General features: G+C 37.8%; 1 protein-coding gene across 1 annotated transcript in view; it reads right to left on the minus strand.

Annotated features, from left to right (window-relative positions):
- The window catches only part of LOC150104461 (putative carbonic anhydrase 3), a 176,675-nt gene that overhangs the window by 46,161 nt on the left and 116,890 nt on the right, over window positions 1-13,624 (minus strand). Inside the window, exon 5 of the mRNA XM_090395155.1 lies at window positions 8,368-8,460. Within this exon, the coding sequence (XP_090251281.1) occupies window positions 8,368-8,460 (93 nt within the window). The remainder of the gene's footprint in view (window positions 1-8,367; window positions 8,461-13,624) is intronic.

Below are 13,624 nucleotides of genomic sequence, written 5' to 3' on the forward strand. Positions count from 1 at the left end.
GTCATGTAGCTTGTATCTTAGACATATGTATTTTTTCCTGATGATGACCTTAATACAGAGGTCATAACATTCTGAACGTTAAGTAAAGTAATTATTCTAACGTGTGTTGTTTCCATAAATTCTTCACTATGAACGAGTCTTTGACTTCATGGAAATGACTGAGAAAATAACAAAAAAAAAAAATTAACTTTGGGCCTGCTCAATACCTCATTTGCTTCCTTCAAGGTGTTGCACATCATGACATCAAACACTAACAAATTGCTCGTTAAATAATTCCACTATACCTACCTACCAATGTCACCCTTTGGTACTATTCTTCCTTTTGTATGCAGAAGAATTTCCTTGAATTTTCATTGTCCTGTCTAACTTTATATTAACTTTCTCTTTCATTACAATGTATGCCTGTCACTCTTCTAATCTACATTTTCTATTTCCCAGGTATCTGATCACTACTTTTTCCAAAGCTGTCTGCGTAATTTCACTGTTCATTCATTTCACTCAATTATACACAATGTTTGTATATTATGTGTTCTAACTTCCATGCTCTGCCAACCTCCTTTCTCTGTAGCTGATCATTCCATAGTACTGATGTCAGTTGACCACAGAGTTTCTCATAATCACTCTCACCAACTAGCAGTAGTTTTGATATTTATTTTGCACCCACATCCTGTGAGTATATCACCAAAGCCATAACTAAAACCCTCATGGTGCTCCCATCACTCACTGCTTAAGATAGATATCCCTCAAACACCACATATTCTTCTCCTTATATTCCATTTCCTATAATTAAAATTTTCCATCAAGGTCTCCTCCTTTTATATGTCCAACAAATTTGTTCTAAATATTTTACCATCAGTGTCCTCTTACATTCCTTGGCTATGTAGCCTCAACACATACACTGTTTTTTTTTTTTTACCCCTATCATTAATGGGCACAATACCCCAGCAGTCATTAAGAGTACCTCTCCTTCCATTCATGTCAGTATCCTCAAATAAAGCAGGTTTTGTTTAAATCAATTATCCTTGGGAACACTGATCTAATCAATGTCACAACTCAGCTTCTTTATTTCTGATACTCCTTCCATTTGTAAACAAACATAAGAGTCCTACTCCCTTTGAGGCTACTACACAAACATTATCATTCTAATTGCTGTGCTACCCACCACCACTGTGACTACTCTCACTTTAAACATCTGGCAGCAAACCTTCGAAATGCAGCTCACCTGCTTTAAATCATTTTGACTTCTTTACAGTCATTCAATGCATTCACAAACTGCACATCCTTTGCTTTACACAGCTCATATATCATGCCATTCATCATTTCTGCACTCCTCTTCTAAACATTGTCATACCTGAGAAATGCTATCCACCAACAACCACCACAAACTCTGATGCATTTATTTCTTCCATGCAAGTTTCAGTTCTTGGTCTCATTGTGTCACCTGAGAAATATGCTTTATGCACTCAGTTATTACCACACCTTTAATGATCAAATTCCCCTCCATGCCACATGATCATTCTTTGACACTTTCTTCATCCTTGATATGCTTCATTTTCACCAACTCTTCCCAAAGAGTTAGTGAAAATGAAGAATGGGAATGAAAGCTTCCATTTGTCTTTTTGTTACTTTCGGTTACCACTATTGATCCCCCCCCCCCCCCCACACACACAAACATTCTAATCTATAATTGCAGTTCTCACACATTCTTTTCATTCATCTTCACAGTTTATCAGTCTTTTACATTTTTCATCATATTTAAATATCATCTTGCACCTTCTTGGAAAAATCTGACACAAAACTCAATCCACTGCTGACTTATGGTAATATATGGGTATCATTTTTAAAATTATGATTACCATTAGTAAACCATAGAAAAACAACCCATACCAATACAGTTCAAAAACAAAAACTGCATAACTTGAATCTAAGAATATCCAATCTAGAAAGAAATACAGCACTTAGTGAAAGTAGTATTTAAATCTTGTATTGATAGCTATTTTCACAGCACAGTTCAACATCACCATAATTCATTGAGATTTAGTCATAAGACAGGTACCACACATTATAGACAACAGGTATAATAAAAAAAGGAACTATTACAGCAAAGTTGAATCATTATTTGGAGACTGAATTTTCCAGGCAACATCCTGCATCATCATCTGTTTAGTCCAGATTCTGAAATATTTAGAATCACCAAATGCAGACTTTATAAAGAAGAACAGAAGTGTTAATGCTCAAGGAATTTGTTTGCTTTTGGAGGAATGTCTTTTCCACTCCACCTGCACAACAGAGCTTTGGCAGGTCTCTCTGCCTATCTTGCAAGATTTAGTCGATCTACTTCTGTTTTCCAAATGTATACCATTGTATCTTTGCTAAGGAAGGAAGATGTATCTGTATCCTCTGGCTACCATCTAATTATAGCTTCTCCTGTTCTCTTACATCTCTGAATCCCAATGGCAACTTTGGCCTCTCTTTTTTGATATTCCTGGACCTCCAAAAGGTCTTTGACAGTGTCTTCCTCCAACCTATATTTTGAGTACTGCCTATTACAGGATGTCTAGAAGCTTTCTTTACCTATCTATCAGAGATTTACTCTTAACTATCACCCTGTCATCCAGATCGACATCCATACCAGCATTAATATGCTAAGGAGACCCTTTATCTCCTATATATATATATATATTTTTTTTTTTGATATTGATGAGTTTCTTTGCTCACTTCTAGGCCATGTTGGCTAGTCTCTCAACACAACCACTATTAATGCTATGACATTTGCTGATGACCTTATACTCATAGCCTTTATTAGAGAAGGCTTGCAGGAACTCCTCAATGAAGCAGTCGACTTCTATCAAGTCCGAGACCTAAACATCAATGTAACAAAGTTGAGTACACTTTCTCTCGTCTCCTCAGGTAGAGACAAGAAATTGAAGGTTGAGAACTTTGAGTTTTCCCTGCATGGCATATCCTTGCATTCTATCTCATTTCTGGAAGAATAGAGTTACCTTGGTATTATCTTTTCTCTGACAGGCCGTTCCTCTTTTCCAAGAAGCTCCACTTAAACCTCAACATACATTCTGAATTATTTCCTTCTTCCTGAACTCTACTATACGTTAGTCTTAGGTAAAGTCTCCATCTCAGTATTGTCCCAGGTGGATGCGGCAGTTTGCTCAGCAGCCCATTAATGGTTACATCTTCCTCATGATAAGCCACTGTAAGCCATGAGGTCTTGGGATTTCCTCATTCAATGGTTAGTGCCTAGATTGTGTCTGTGTGTTCAGAATTATGGCTTGCTGCTTCGAGGACTTCATGTATTGAGTATGATTATCAACATAACTATGGATGGTTGTTTAGTGGAAGGACAATGATCACAGTTGTCTCAGCTAAACAAAAGCAGATGGGCTCTAATGTTGTACCATTCAGTTGATGGAACTGCATTACAAGAATCTAATGTCCCCTCTCGGCATCAATAGATCAAAGATGAATCTTGTTTCCTGCTTGGATTTGAATATACAGATTTAATTAGGACAACAACCAATGCTCTGCTGAATCAAGATGGGGAAGAAGTGATTACAGGAACTACATAGCAGGCTGCCAGAGGATAGAAACTTTAGCTCATGTTATTCCATGTTGCTATTGCACACATGGAGTACATGGCAGAAGATGCAATGCAATAGTGAGGGTTATAGAGAATAGGTAAAAAAGGTGGATAACAGCAGTAGAACCCCACTATGGAATTAACATTGGATTGAAGATGCCAGACCTTGTAGTAAAGAGAGGCGATGAGTAAGTCATTATTGAAGTAAAAGTTGTGAATGCTGGGCAACCATTTGCTACCCTCCATCATGAGAAAGCTGCTTGCTATGCTGAAAACTAAGACTTGGTGTGATGGTATGTACTTCAAGAAGAACACCACAGTATACCAAAATTTACATCTGCAACTGTATCCCTTATGAGCTTGGGCTGATTTCAAGATACTCTTTTTGCATGCCTTGCAGAGCACACTGGCATTATGGAGGCTTATCAGAGAATGACTTTGTAATTCTCACATGTTGAGTTCGATAGCACAGGATATTGTCGGGAATATGGACCTCTTCTGATCCTACCTGTGGGAACATAGTATGTAGGAGCTACATACTACATAATGTAGAACTGTTTTAAGTGCAAAGTTAGAAAAATAAAATGGAAACCTGGCAGGATGGATTTAACACATGGACCAGTTAACAAAAACTAAACACACTATTAGTATGGATGTAATAAGGCCTCTAAGCGCTCTATTGCCCCTTCCTTGAATAAGCATTCATGTGCCTAATTAGTTTCTCTGGATGAATCATGTGATCTTATGTTTGGTTGATGTCACACTGAGCATGTGTGACTTCAACCAAACACCAAAAAGACATAGTTTGGTACTTACTTACTATGCATCAGGTGAAGAAAGGAATGGTAGCCTGTTCTTTGATGGTGGGCAGAAAACTCAAGTTTTGGACACGTTACAAAGAAGGGGTAATCCTTGCAACTCAAATTCTAAAAATATATGGTATCAGACCTTAAGAGTGGTAGTGAAGGGAGAAAGCCTATAACTGTCAGTGGTTCGTTGGATGCTATGGGGACGTAACAATTTAATTGCACCAAGGCTTTGTCAGAGAAGAGTAGTAAAGCAGAACCAAAATAACAAATGATATGAATTCTACTCAGTTAGTTTTTAAAATATGTTGATGAGCTGAGTATGTTTGTATCTGCAAGTGAAGTCTGGTTAATGGTGAAAAAACTCTCCAAGAAAGGTAATTTTTTATACTTTTCTTTATAGTAAATTTGATGCATCAAGATTAACAATCATTAAGATTGTTGATCTTTTGCAGGGAGATAATTAAACACATTCTGGATAAGGGCTGATTTGCTTTGCATGTGAAGAATAAACTGTCGCTTATATTCATATTTCATAATGGAAGTGATGTGGTATGCTATTAAACTGGATTCCTGTATAATCATTCCTAAAACTGAATAATGTCGGAGGTTTAATGGATTTTTTACAACACTCAGAAAGGATTAAAAAGAATTTAATACTTCCTATATTTCGTCCTAGTCACTAGGACATTTACGGGGATTACAAAAATAACTAATGTAACATAACACAAATATCATACAATACTAAGCCCAACCACGTGGGTGACACTAAAGTCCTATCTAGGTGGAGCGCCCTCTAAGGGCGGTTGTAAGTGGCCTGGAATATAAAGTAGGATCTCTGGTGATGAGTGTTTCCCAAATTTTCGGAAGCTTAATGCAACCGTATTTATTAAGATTTGGTTGATTTCTAAGAGCTGCTGCTGCTTCTAAGAATAGTCTCTCTTTCTTGAATTTGCTGTGATGGAGCATGGTGGTTTTCTTCCATGATACTCTGTGTCCAAGACATGGTCAGCCAAGCCTGAATGACCATAGTTGTGTTTACAGATGTAAGACTTGTGTTCCTCTAAGCGGATGGATGCTGATCTGCCTGTCTGTCCGAAGTACGCCAACTTACAGGAACAGGGTACTTTGTAAACTCCAGGCAGAGAGAGAGAGAGGAGGGAGCTGATCTTTTGTAGAACGGCTAAGGGTAGCAAGTTTGCGGTGGGGTTTATATGCTGTGTGTACTTTTTTAGAATCTTGGCTATTTTTTCAGATGTGCCACAGATGTAAGGTATGGTGATGGCATTTTTAAATTCTTGTTGACGAGAAGGACCGGGAATGGTTTTTTGATACTGTGATTGCTGTAGCCATTGGAGAGGAAAGTGTTGTGTATGTAGTTAAGCTCAGTAGTGAGGGTGGTTCCACTGGAACAAAGATTGTGGGCTCTCTTGGTAAGAGTTTTAATAATGCCATATTGTTGAGAGGGGTGGTGGTGTGAGAGTTTGTGAATGTATCTGCCTGTGTGTGTGTGTGAGTTTTCTGTATACAGTGAAGGCAAGTGTATCATTAGTCAGGCGTGTGACTAAGGTGTCTAGGAAGGGTAAACAATTGTTCTTTTCCTTTTCCATAATAAACTGGATTTTTGGATGTAGGCTATTGAGATGACTGAGGAAGGAGTCTAATGTGTCTGGGCCACGAGGCCAAATAGAGAACACATCATCTACATATCTTAGCCAGATAGAAGGTTTGAGTGGGGCTGAGTCTATGGCTCGTTTTTCAAAATCTTCCATATAGAAATTGGCAAGGGGGGAACCCATGGCAGTTCCCTCTATCTGCTTGTAGATTTTGTTCTTCCAAGAAAAATACCCAGAGTTAATGGCAAAAGAAAAGAGATCTAAGATGTCAGAAGGGAAAACTTTTTGTAAGAGAGATAAGGTGTCAGTTAAGGGAATATTAGTAAACAAAGAGGAGATATCAAAGCTTACCAATATGTCTGCTTTATTCAAGGTTAAATTTTCTATGAGGGTTTTAAAGTGGGTCGAGTTTTTTATATAGGAAGTGGACCTTCCAGTGAGGGGGGTCAGAGAGTTGGCCAGCTTTTTAGACAGTCTGTAGCAAAGGTTCATTGGTGGCATCTACTATAGGTCTGAGTGGGGAATTGGGTTTGTGCATTTTTGGTAAGCCGTAAATTCGGGGGGGGGAGCAGAAAGGTTTACGTTTTTTCGTGATGTCGGGGGGGCCAGGAAGATACTTTTTTAATTAAGAATTTTAATTTTTTAACTTGTGTTTTTGTGGGGTCGTGTTCTAGCGGAATGTAGGTAGCGCGATCGCGGAGGATAATATTCATTTTGCGATTGTATTCACTGGTATTAAGAACGACTGTGGCATTATCCTTATCCGCTCTGGTGATGACGATACTTTTTTTCTTTCCGTAATTTTATGGGCTTAGTATTGTATGATATTTGTGTTATGTTACATTGGTTATTTTTGTAATCCCCGTAGATGTCCTAGCGACTAGGACGAAATATAGGAAGTATTAAATTCTTTTTAATCCTTTCTGAGTGTTGTAAAAAATCCATTAAACCTCCAACATTATGTCTTCACAGCACTTAAGCCTCTATACACGAATTCCTAAAACTGCTTGTTTGATTATTGGCATCTAGAAAGAGGACAGGTTTCTTTATAATAAACATGGCATGATGTTTTAGTATTCTCACAACGTATTGTGTTATTCAGAAATATGGCAGAAGCAACTAAGGCTAAGTTCAGCATATCATGTCTGTTAATTTGTGTGGTTTTGCATGATGAAAACCCTGTCATGCCAAATGTGATAAGTTAACTCACCTTCAACTGAAAGCCTTGATAAAAGGTTCTTCACATCCTAGATGGGATTCAAACTCAGGTCTTATTCAACAAAAGGACATCAATAACAACCGAGTTATAGAGGTTCCATTCTCACAATGTCTAACTTCTGTTTCCAGAGATGTGTTTGTGGTATCATTTCGTGTTAGTGACCTTGTAGAAGTTTGTGAAGACAAAAATTTCACCAAATATGTTTAATCAGCACATCAATTAATGAATTTAGTTTAATCCTTTATCCAAGTGTAAGCAAACAAAGTTTGCATCTGAAAGTATCTTCAGGACTGGGGTAAGGTGGTACAACACTGGGCAACTCATTGCAAAGGTGGAGCAAGCTCACAACACTCCTATCTCAGTATCTCCCATAATGCAAAACACATCTCCTTGCGGATATGTATAATGTTATGGATTAAGGGAAGGGCAACTACACGGACTAGTTTCGTCCTTTATTGAAGTCTCTTCAGTGGGAGCCAGGCCCGAGTGGAGATACCAGGCAGAAGCATTAGCAAGGTCATCTCTACCTATAGGAGTTGCCAAACGGTGTGCCACCTTTTTATTAAATTACTCTGGATTTAGAGAAATACATACATATCCGCAAGGAGATTTTGCATTACATTATGGGAGATATGGGAGATACTGAGATAGGAATGTTGTGAGCTTGTACCACCTTACCCCAGTCCTCAAGGTACTTTCAGGCGCAAACTTTGTTTGCTCACACTTGGATAATGGATTAAACTAAATTTATTATAGTCTAACCAAGTGAAAAATAAACTTTCAACAATTAATGAAATAATACTGTTTTGTTCAGTTCCATGATAATTTGAAAAGTTAGATGACAGAGGATAAGATCTATTAACCTGTGCAATCTAAGTATATTATGTTCCCACACTACTGAAATATCATCAACATAGCACATCTAAAAGCTATATCCATATGTTATCTCCTCAATGGTTTGTTCTTCAAGTTTCATGTTTTCTATTGAATATCGTATTTTAGATATAATTTTAGGAAAGAGTGTGGAACTCAGCTAATAATGATGACTAATATTTGAAAATAGAATTGAATGGCAATTTAATGATATTTAAAATAAGGACTTTCTTTAAAAATCACAAAGTAAACTCTTACTTTGAAAAGGACAGCAAGGACTGCTAAGCCATCTTTATGCTTTTTTGCTTCGTCCATTGAAGCATAGTCAACATTCCGATGAACTAAGTGCATCTGCAATAAAAGAAGTTTAATTTCAAAAAATATATATGTCAAAATTTTAATATAAAATTTGAATCATTTAAATATTTGCAGCTCTTGTTAGGTCAGAGAAATCATGCATAGAAGGATAAAGTGAATATAGATAGAAGAGATATCGAGGAGCATGAGAGACAAGCTGAGGAAGGTGGAGACAAAAATGAGGGAAATGTTAAGTAAAAGGAGAAGGAAAATGAGATCTTTCTCATGTAGTGACAGATGTAACTAAAATAATGAGAGACTGAACAGCCTCAGAATGGGATCAGTGATGGAAAAGAAAGGTTAAGGGTCATGGGCTGTTTGGTGTGTTTATATACTAATGCAAGGAGCATTATAAATAAGAATTAGTTTGCTCAGTGATTACTGGCATATGTGAAACTTGGTTAACTGTGAATGATAGAGACCGAAACAGAAGAAAAGATATGGGAATATTTTGAGAGGACAGCAGAGTACTGTTTATGATAGAATTGTGTCCACTCAGATGTCAATGGAGTTAAAGAACAGTAATTCATATAATGGCTTTGAGGCCATTGGTGTAAGTTACAAAAACAAAAAAGAATATGTTCTTAGGAAGGACCTCCCACGATGAGTCTTTTGACTCCATGGAGGCCTGAATAATAATAATAATATCTCATAGGAGGTTGTCAAACCTGGGAGTGTAGAGGATTTATACCAGCGTAGTTGGGATGAAAGACAACAATACATGTCATGGCTTTTGGGATTTCTTCAAGTGAAGTAGTGATAAATACAATAGGATATGTATAGTATCAAAGTTGAGAGCATTCAGAGGTGAACAGTAAACTGAAATATACAAACATGAATACAGAAAAACAAAAGTTTGGAAACAAGAACTGAACCTTGCTTTGCAAGAAAATAGGATTTTTCTAACTTCAGAGTGAAATTTCCTAGTAAGTCAGCAGATGCCCTGAGAGAATACAGAGAAACATGTAAGAAAGCTAAACTGTGTGTAACAGTAGTTAAACAAAAGTCATGGGAAAACTTTGAGTCTTTTCCATGACTTTTGTTACTATTATTATTCAACTTCTATGAAGTCGGCAAACTCACTGTGGAAGATCCACCTGAACAACATATTTATCATATTGAATTTTAAATTCCTTAACACTCTCAGCATTCACAACACATTCTGGTAATGTATTTCACTTACCAAAACTCCATATAAAAAGTAAACTATCTGCACCCTTCTTCACCACACTTATACACAAATAATTATTACAGATTCTCATTCTTTCCCTCTTACTTTCCACTATGAATATCGTGAACGTTGAAACAAATGTTAATTACTTATACACTGCTTGGACACTCCATGGGAAAGATGTATCATACCATGTCCCAGTGGGTTACATGTTTGTTTGACAAATTGGGCCATCCCAGGTCAACAATCAGTCATATCACACTGAGACAGAAGTGTAGGGAGTCAATTGCAAGTGCTACCTGCAGTGGACAACTCACCACCCTCACTGAACATGACTCTAGGGTTGCTATGAAAGATAATATGTAAAAACCACCATCCAACATATTGAATGAGGAGTTCTGGGCGTCAACTGGAACAAATCTGGACAAAAACACGTGCAACAAGAACAATATTATTATGTGACACCTCCAGGGAGTCCAAAGACTCATCAAGGGAGAGTGTGCCAACAGCATCAAACATTGATCCCTTCCAGCTACTAACAGCATTCAAACTTTCTTAACTTTTTGCGTGCACCATTAGTAGCAGAGGCTCTACCAATTGACTAAAGGGCAGCACTGAAAATTCTCTCACAGCTTCAGATAAAATGCAAGCTGGTATACCACCCATTCCCACAGCCATATTCACATCAAGTTTCTATAATATGCTATGCATCTCCATTTCGTTTACCTCAGTTCCTATAAGCCTTTGGCTCTCTCTCTCAGAGACCTGGATGATATATTCTTGCAAAATGTTCACTTAGTAATTTTACTCTTTTGACAGATTCAGTTACATTCCTTAAAATCATTCTGCTGTATACATTCTTTCATGTACTTGCATCATATCAAAAGAACTGTTTGGGATTTTCTTTAGCCTGCACTGCTAACTTCCTTTCATAATCTGTTTTTGCCTTTCTTACCACACTACTTACCTTTCTTGCCTACAGGTCACCTTTCTCTTTAAATTCCCTTCACAATTGTTTTTTTTTTTTTTTTTCAGCTCCAGCTTGATGATGATATTCATCCATTTAACTCACACTTGATTTGCTCTCCTGCCTCTAAGTATTTAGTCTGTTATTGCCACTGCCCTTGCAGTTTTACATGCCACGGCACCAATCTCCTAAGCTTGTCATACTTACCAGTCCTGTAATTCCACACGTACCCTGTCATAACTGAAAATTTCCACATTTAGCTACTTCCCAGGTCAAGACCATATGATTACTCTTACCAGTTGGAGGAAACATGGTCATATTCATTATAGACAAATTCTCAGATGCAATTACTAGATCAAGCACTCTTGCACTACTAGTATATTTCATTACATGCTGTCTCAGGTAATTATCCCTTAGTAACTGCATAAAATTTCCTTCCTTCCAATCTATAGTTGAAATCCTCCATAATAATTGCCTGTCCTCTACTCGCTGATACATACTATCTCCATTATCTTTTCCATTCCCTGGTCTATAGCAGCATCCAACTGTATATTTTGTTCTGCTGGCCTCAATCTCACACCAGATAGCCTCAAATGTGCTATTTCCACTGTCTGCAGTCTGACTTCTATTCTCTTTGGCTGCAGTTCATTAGCTATCATCAATAACACTCCTCCCTGAACACACTATACCCTTCACATTCTATCCTACTAACTATATCATCTTCTGTTAGCCATGTCTCACTAATGCTAATAACCTCTGGCCAGGATGAGCCAACCAATTCCAGAAATTGCTCCTGGCATTAGTGTATACAAAGTGCAAAAGTCCCATTAGGCCCAACCACTAACATTTTATACTAACCATCCCCTTCTGGTTTGTTACTATTAGGCATATTATAGATTCTTACACTCAACTGTCTCACTGATGTCTGCATATCCACTCAACAGTTTACCCCACCTCCTTCTAAAAGCTCTAGTTTCCCTGATTCTGCACATCCAGTTTATTCAACAACACTTTTTTTAGTCTCTAAACACCAAATCCATTTAGATGCAAACCATCCTTCTTGTATAAGTCTTTTTGCCCATCAAACTCACTCCACAAACTCCACAACACTCTCCTGCATAACCTATGCATCCAGTCATTTGCTATTATGGCCCTCCTCCATCATATGATGGCAAAAGATTCACTATCTTAACTCTCTCACTCTTTTTTTTGGCTACTTCCAGTAATTCTTTCATGACGTACTTTTCTCTTTTTAAATCATTAGTTCCAGCCACTACGATCATTTCTTCCACTCTACCCTTTTGTACTATAACAGCTTCACTCCATCCATCCATCCTCAAGGCCCACCTTTCCTAATTAGATTGTGGGAACAGCAGCTGCAAGAGGGACTTCCAATGGTCACGACCCTCCACTACCATGCTCAGATGTTCTGGTGGGACTCCCAGACGTGTCTATGCAGAAGGCCAAGCGAGTCCTTGGCCTTCCGCATGGCCTCCCACTTTCTAGCTTGGCAAAGAGGACCTGCTGGGAGCCTCTCTTGTGGCATTCTGACCAGGTGCCCATACCATCGTAACTGTGATTCAGCTTCATTAACATTGTTAATTTTCATGACTGAATCGTCATGTAACACTAGCTCCTTGATGTTTCTTTCTCTCTCTCGTCAAGCCCTCATTTTTCTTATCTCGCACTTCTTTCGTTCTGTTATCAACTGACCCACTTGCCAGGCATTTTTTGCATTCACTCCAGCTCCCGCTTCATCCTATATATCACTCCGCGCAACCAAGCTTATTGCAGCCAAGTCTTCATTCTTTGCATCAATCACACTATTCTTTCATTCAACACTTTTACTTGCTCTCACAATCATGTCACACAATCTCACTCTCAATGTGTTACATCACAAACACACACACACACACACACACACACACACACACACACACACACACACTTTAAATCATATTCTGACTTCCATCCACTACTTCAGTCTTGACCTGAGACACAATTTTGATCCTTGCTCTCATAGCTTTTTCGGCACACTTTCCCACCAACTATTGCTTTCAAACCAAATTTCAGTTGCATTCTTTACTGCTGTTCCCCTCCTCAATTCTGAATCATCATATTTGGGCAATACACTTGCTATCTTCCCTCTTTCACTTTTCTACTGCACAGTTCCTAACAGTAACGTCAGATCTCTCACCATTCAAGCTAACCATCACTATCTCACCCATATTTACATACTATTATTCTTCTAACATTCTATTTGGTACACAAGGAATTATTCTTTCTCTATACAGCAGTTCCCCCCCCTATCCACAGGGGGATACATTCCAAGACACGGATACCTAAAACCGCAGATAGTACCAAACCATATACATACATACAGACATACCTATGATAAAGTTTAATTTATAAATTAGGTGCAGTAAGAGATTAACAACAATAACTAATAATAAAATAGAACAATTATAACAATATACTGTAATAAAAGTTATCCAAATGTGAATGGAATTTTAGCAACCTCAGCATACCTTTTATTAAGTTGAGAACTTTCACCTTTTCACTTAAAAGGAAGCACTTTATGGCTTCTCTTTGGCATATCTGAATTGCCAGCATCACTATTCTTGCACTTTGGGGCCAGTATTAAGTAAAATAAGGGTTATTTGAACGCAAGCACTGTGATACCACGACAGTCGATCTGATAACCGAGAACTACTCAGAACGGTGTGCAATTTAAAACTTATGAATTGTCTATTACTAAAAGAAAGAGCCATATGGCTTCATTTCAGCAATGTAAAATTACATAGGCAAAGTGAATATTCGATCCAACATTATTTCAAAGCCAAATGTTTGTAGAAACTATGAAAGTTTCATAAGTTGACCTGAGAGTTATGAGAATACAATCCTCAGCATCCTAAAGTTGCCTTAGATTTCACTACTTGACTTTAGTAGCTAAGGTAACTTGGGGATGCCGAGGATTGTATTCTTGTAAGCTCTCAGGTCAACTTACGAAACTTTTAGTT

Source organism: Typopeltis vanoorti, chromosome 7 (assembly GCF_054136105.1).
Source record: "Typopeltis vanoorti isolate ZY-2024b chromosome 7, IOZ_Tvanoo_1.0, whole genome shotgun sequence".
Lineage (NCBI taxonomy): Eukaryota > Metazoa > Arthropoda > Arachnida > Uropygi > Thelyphonidae > Typopeltis > Typopeltis vanoorti.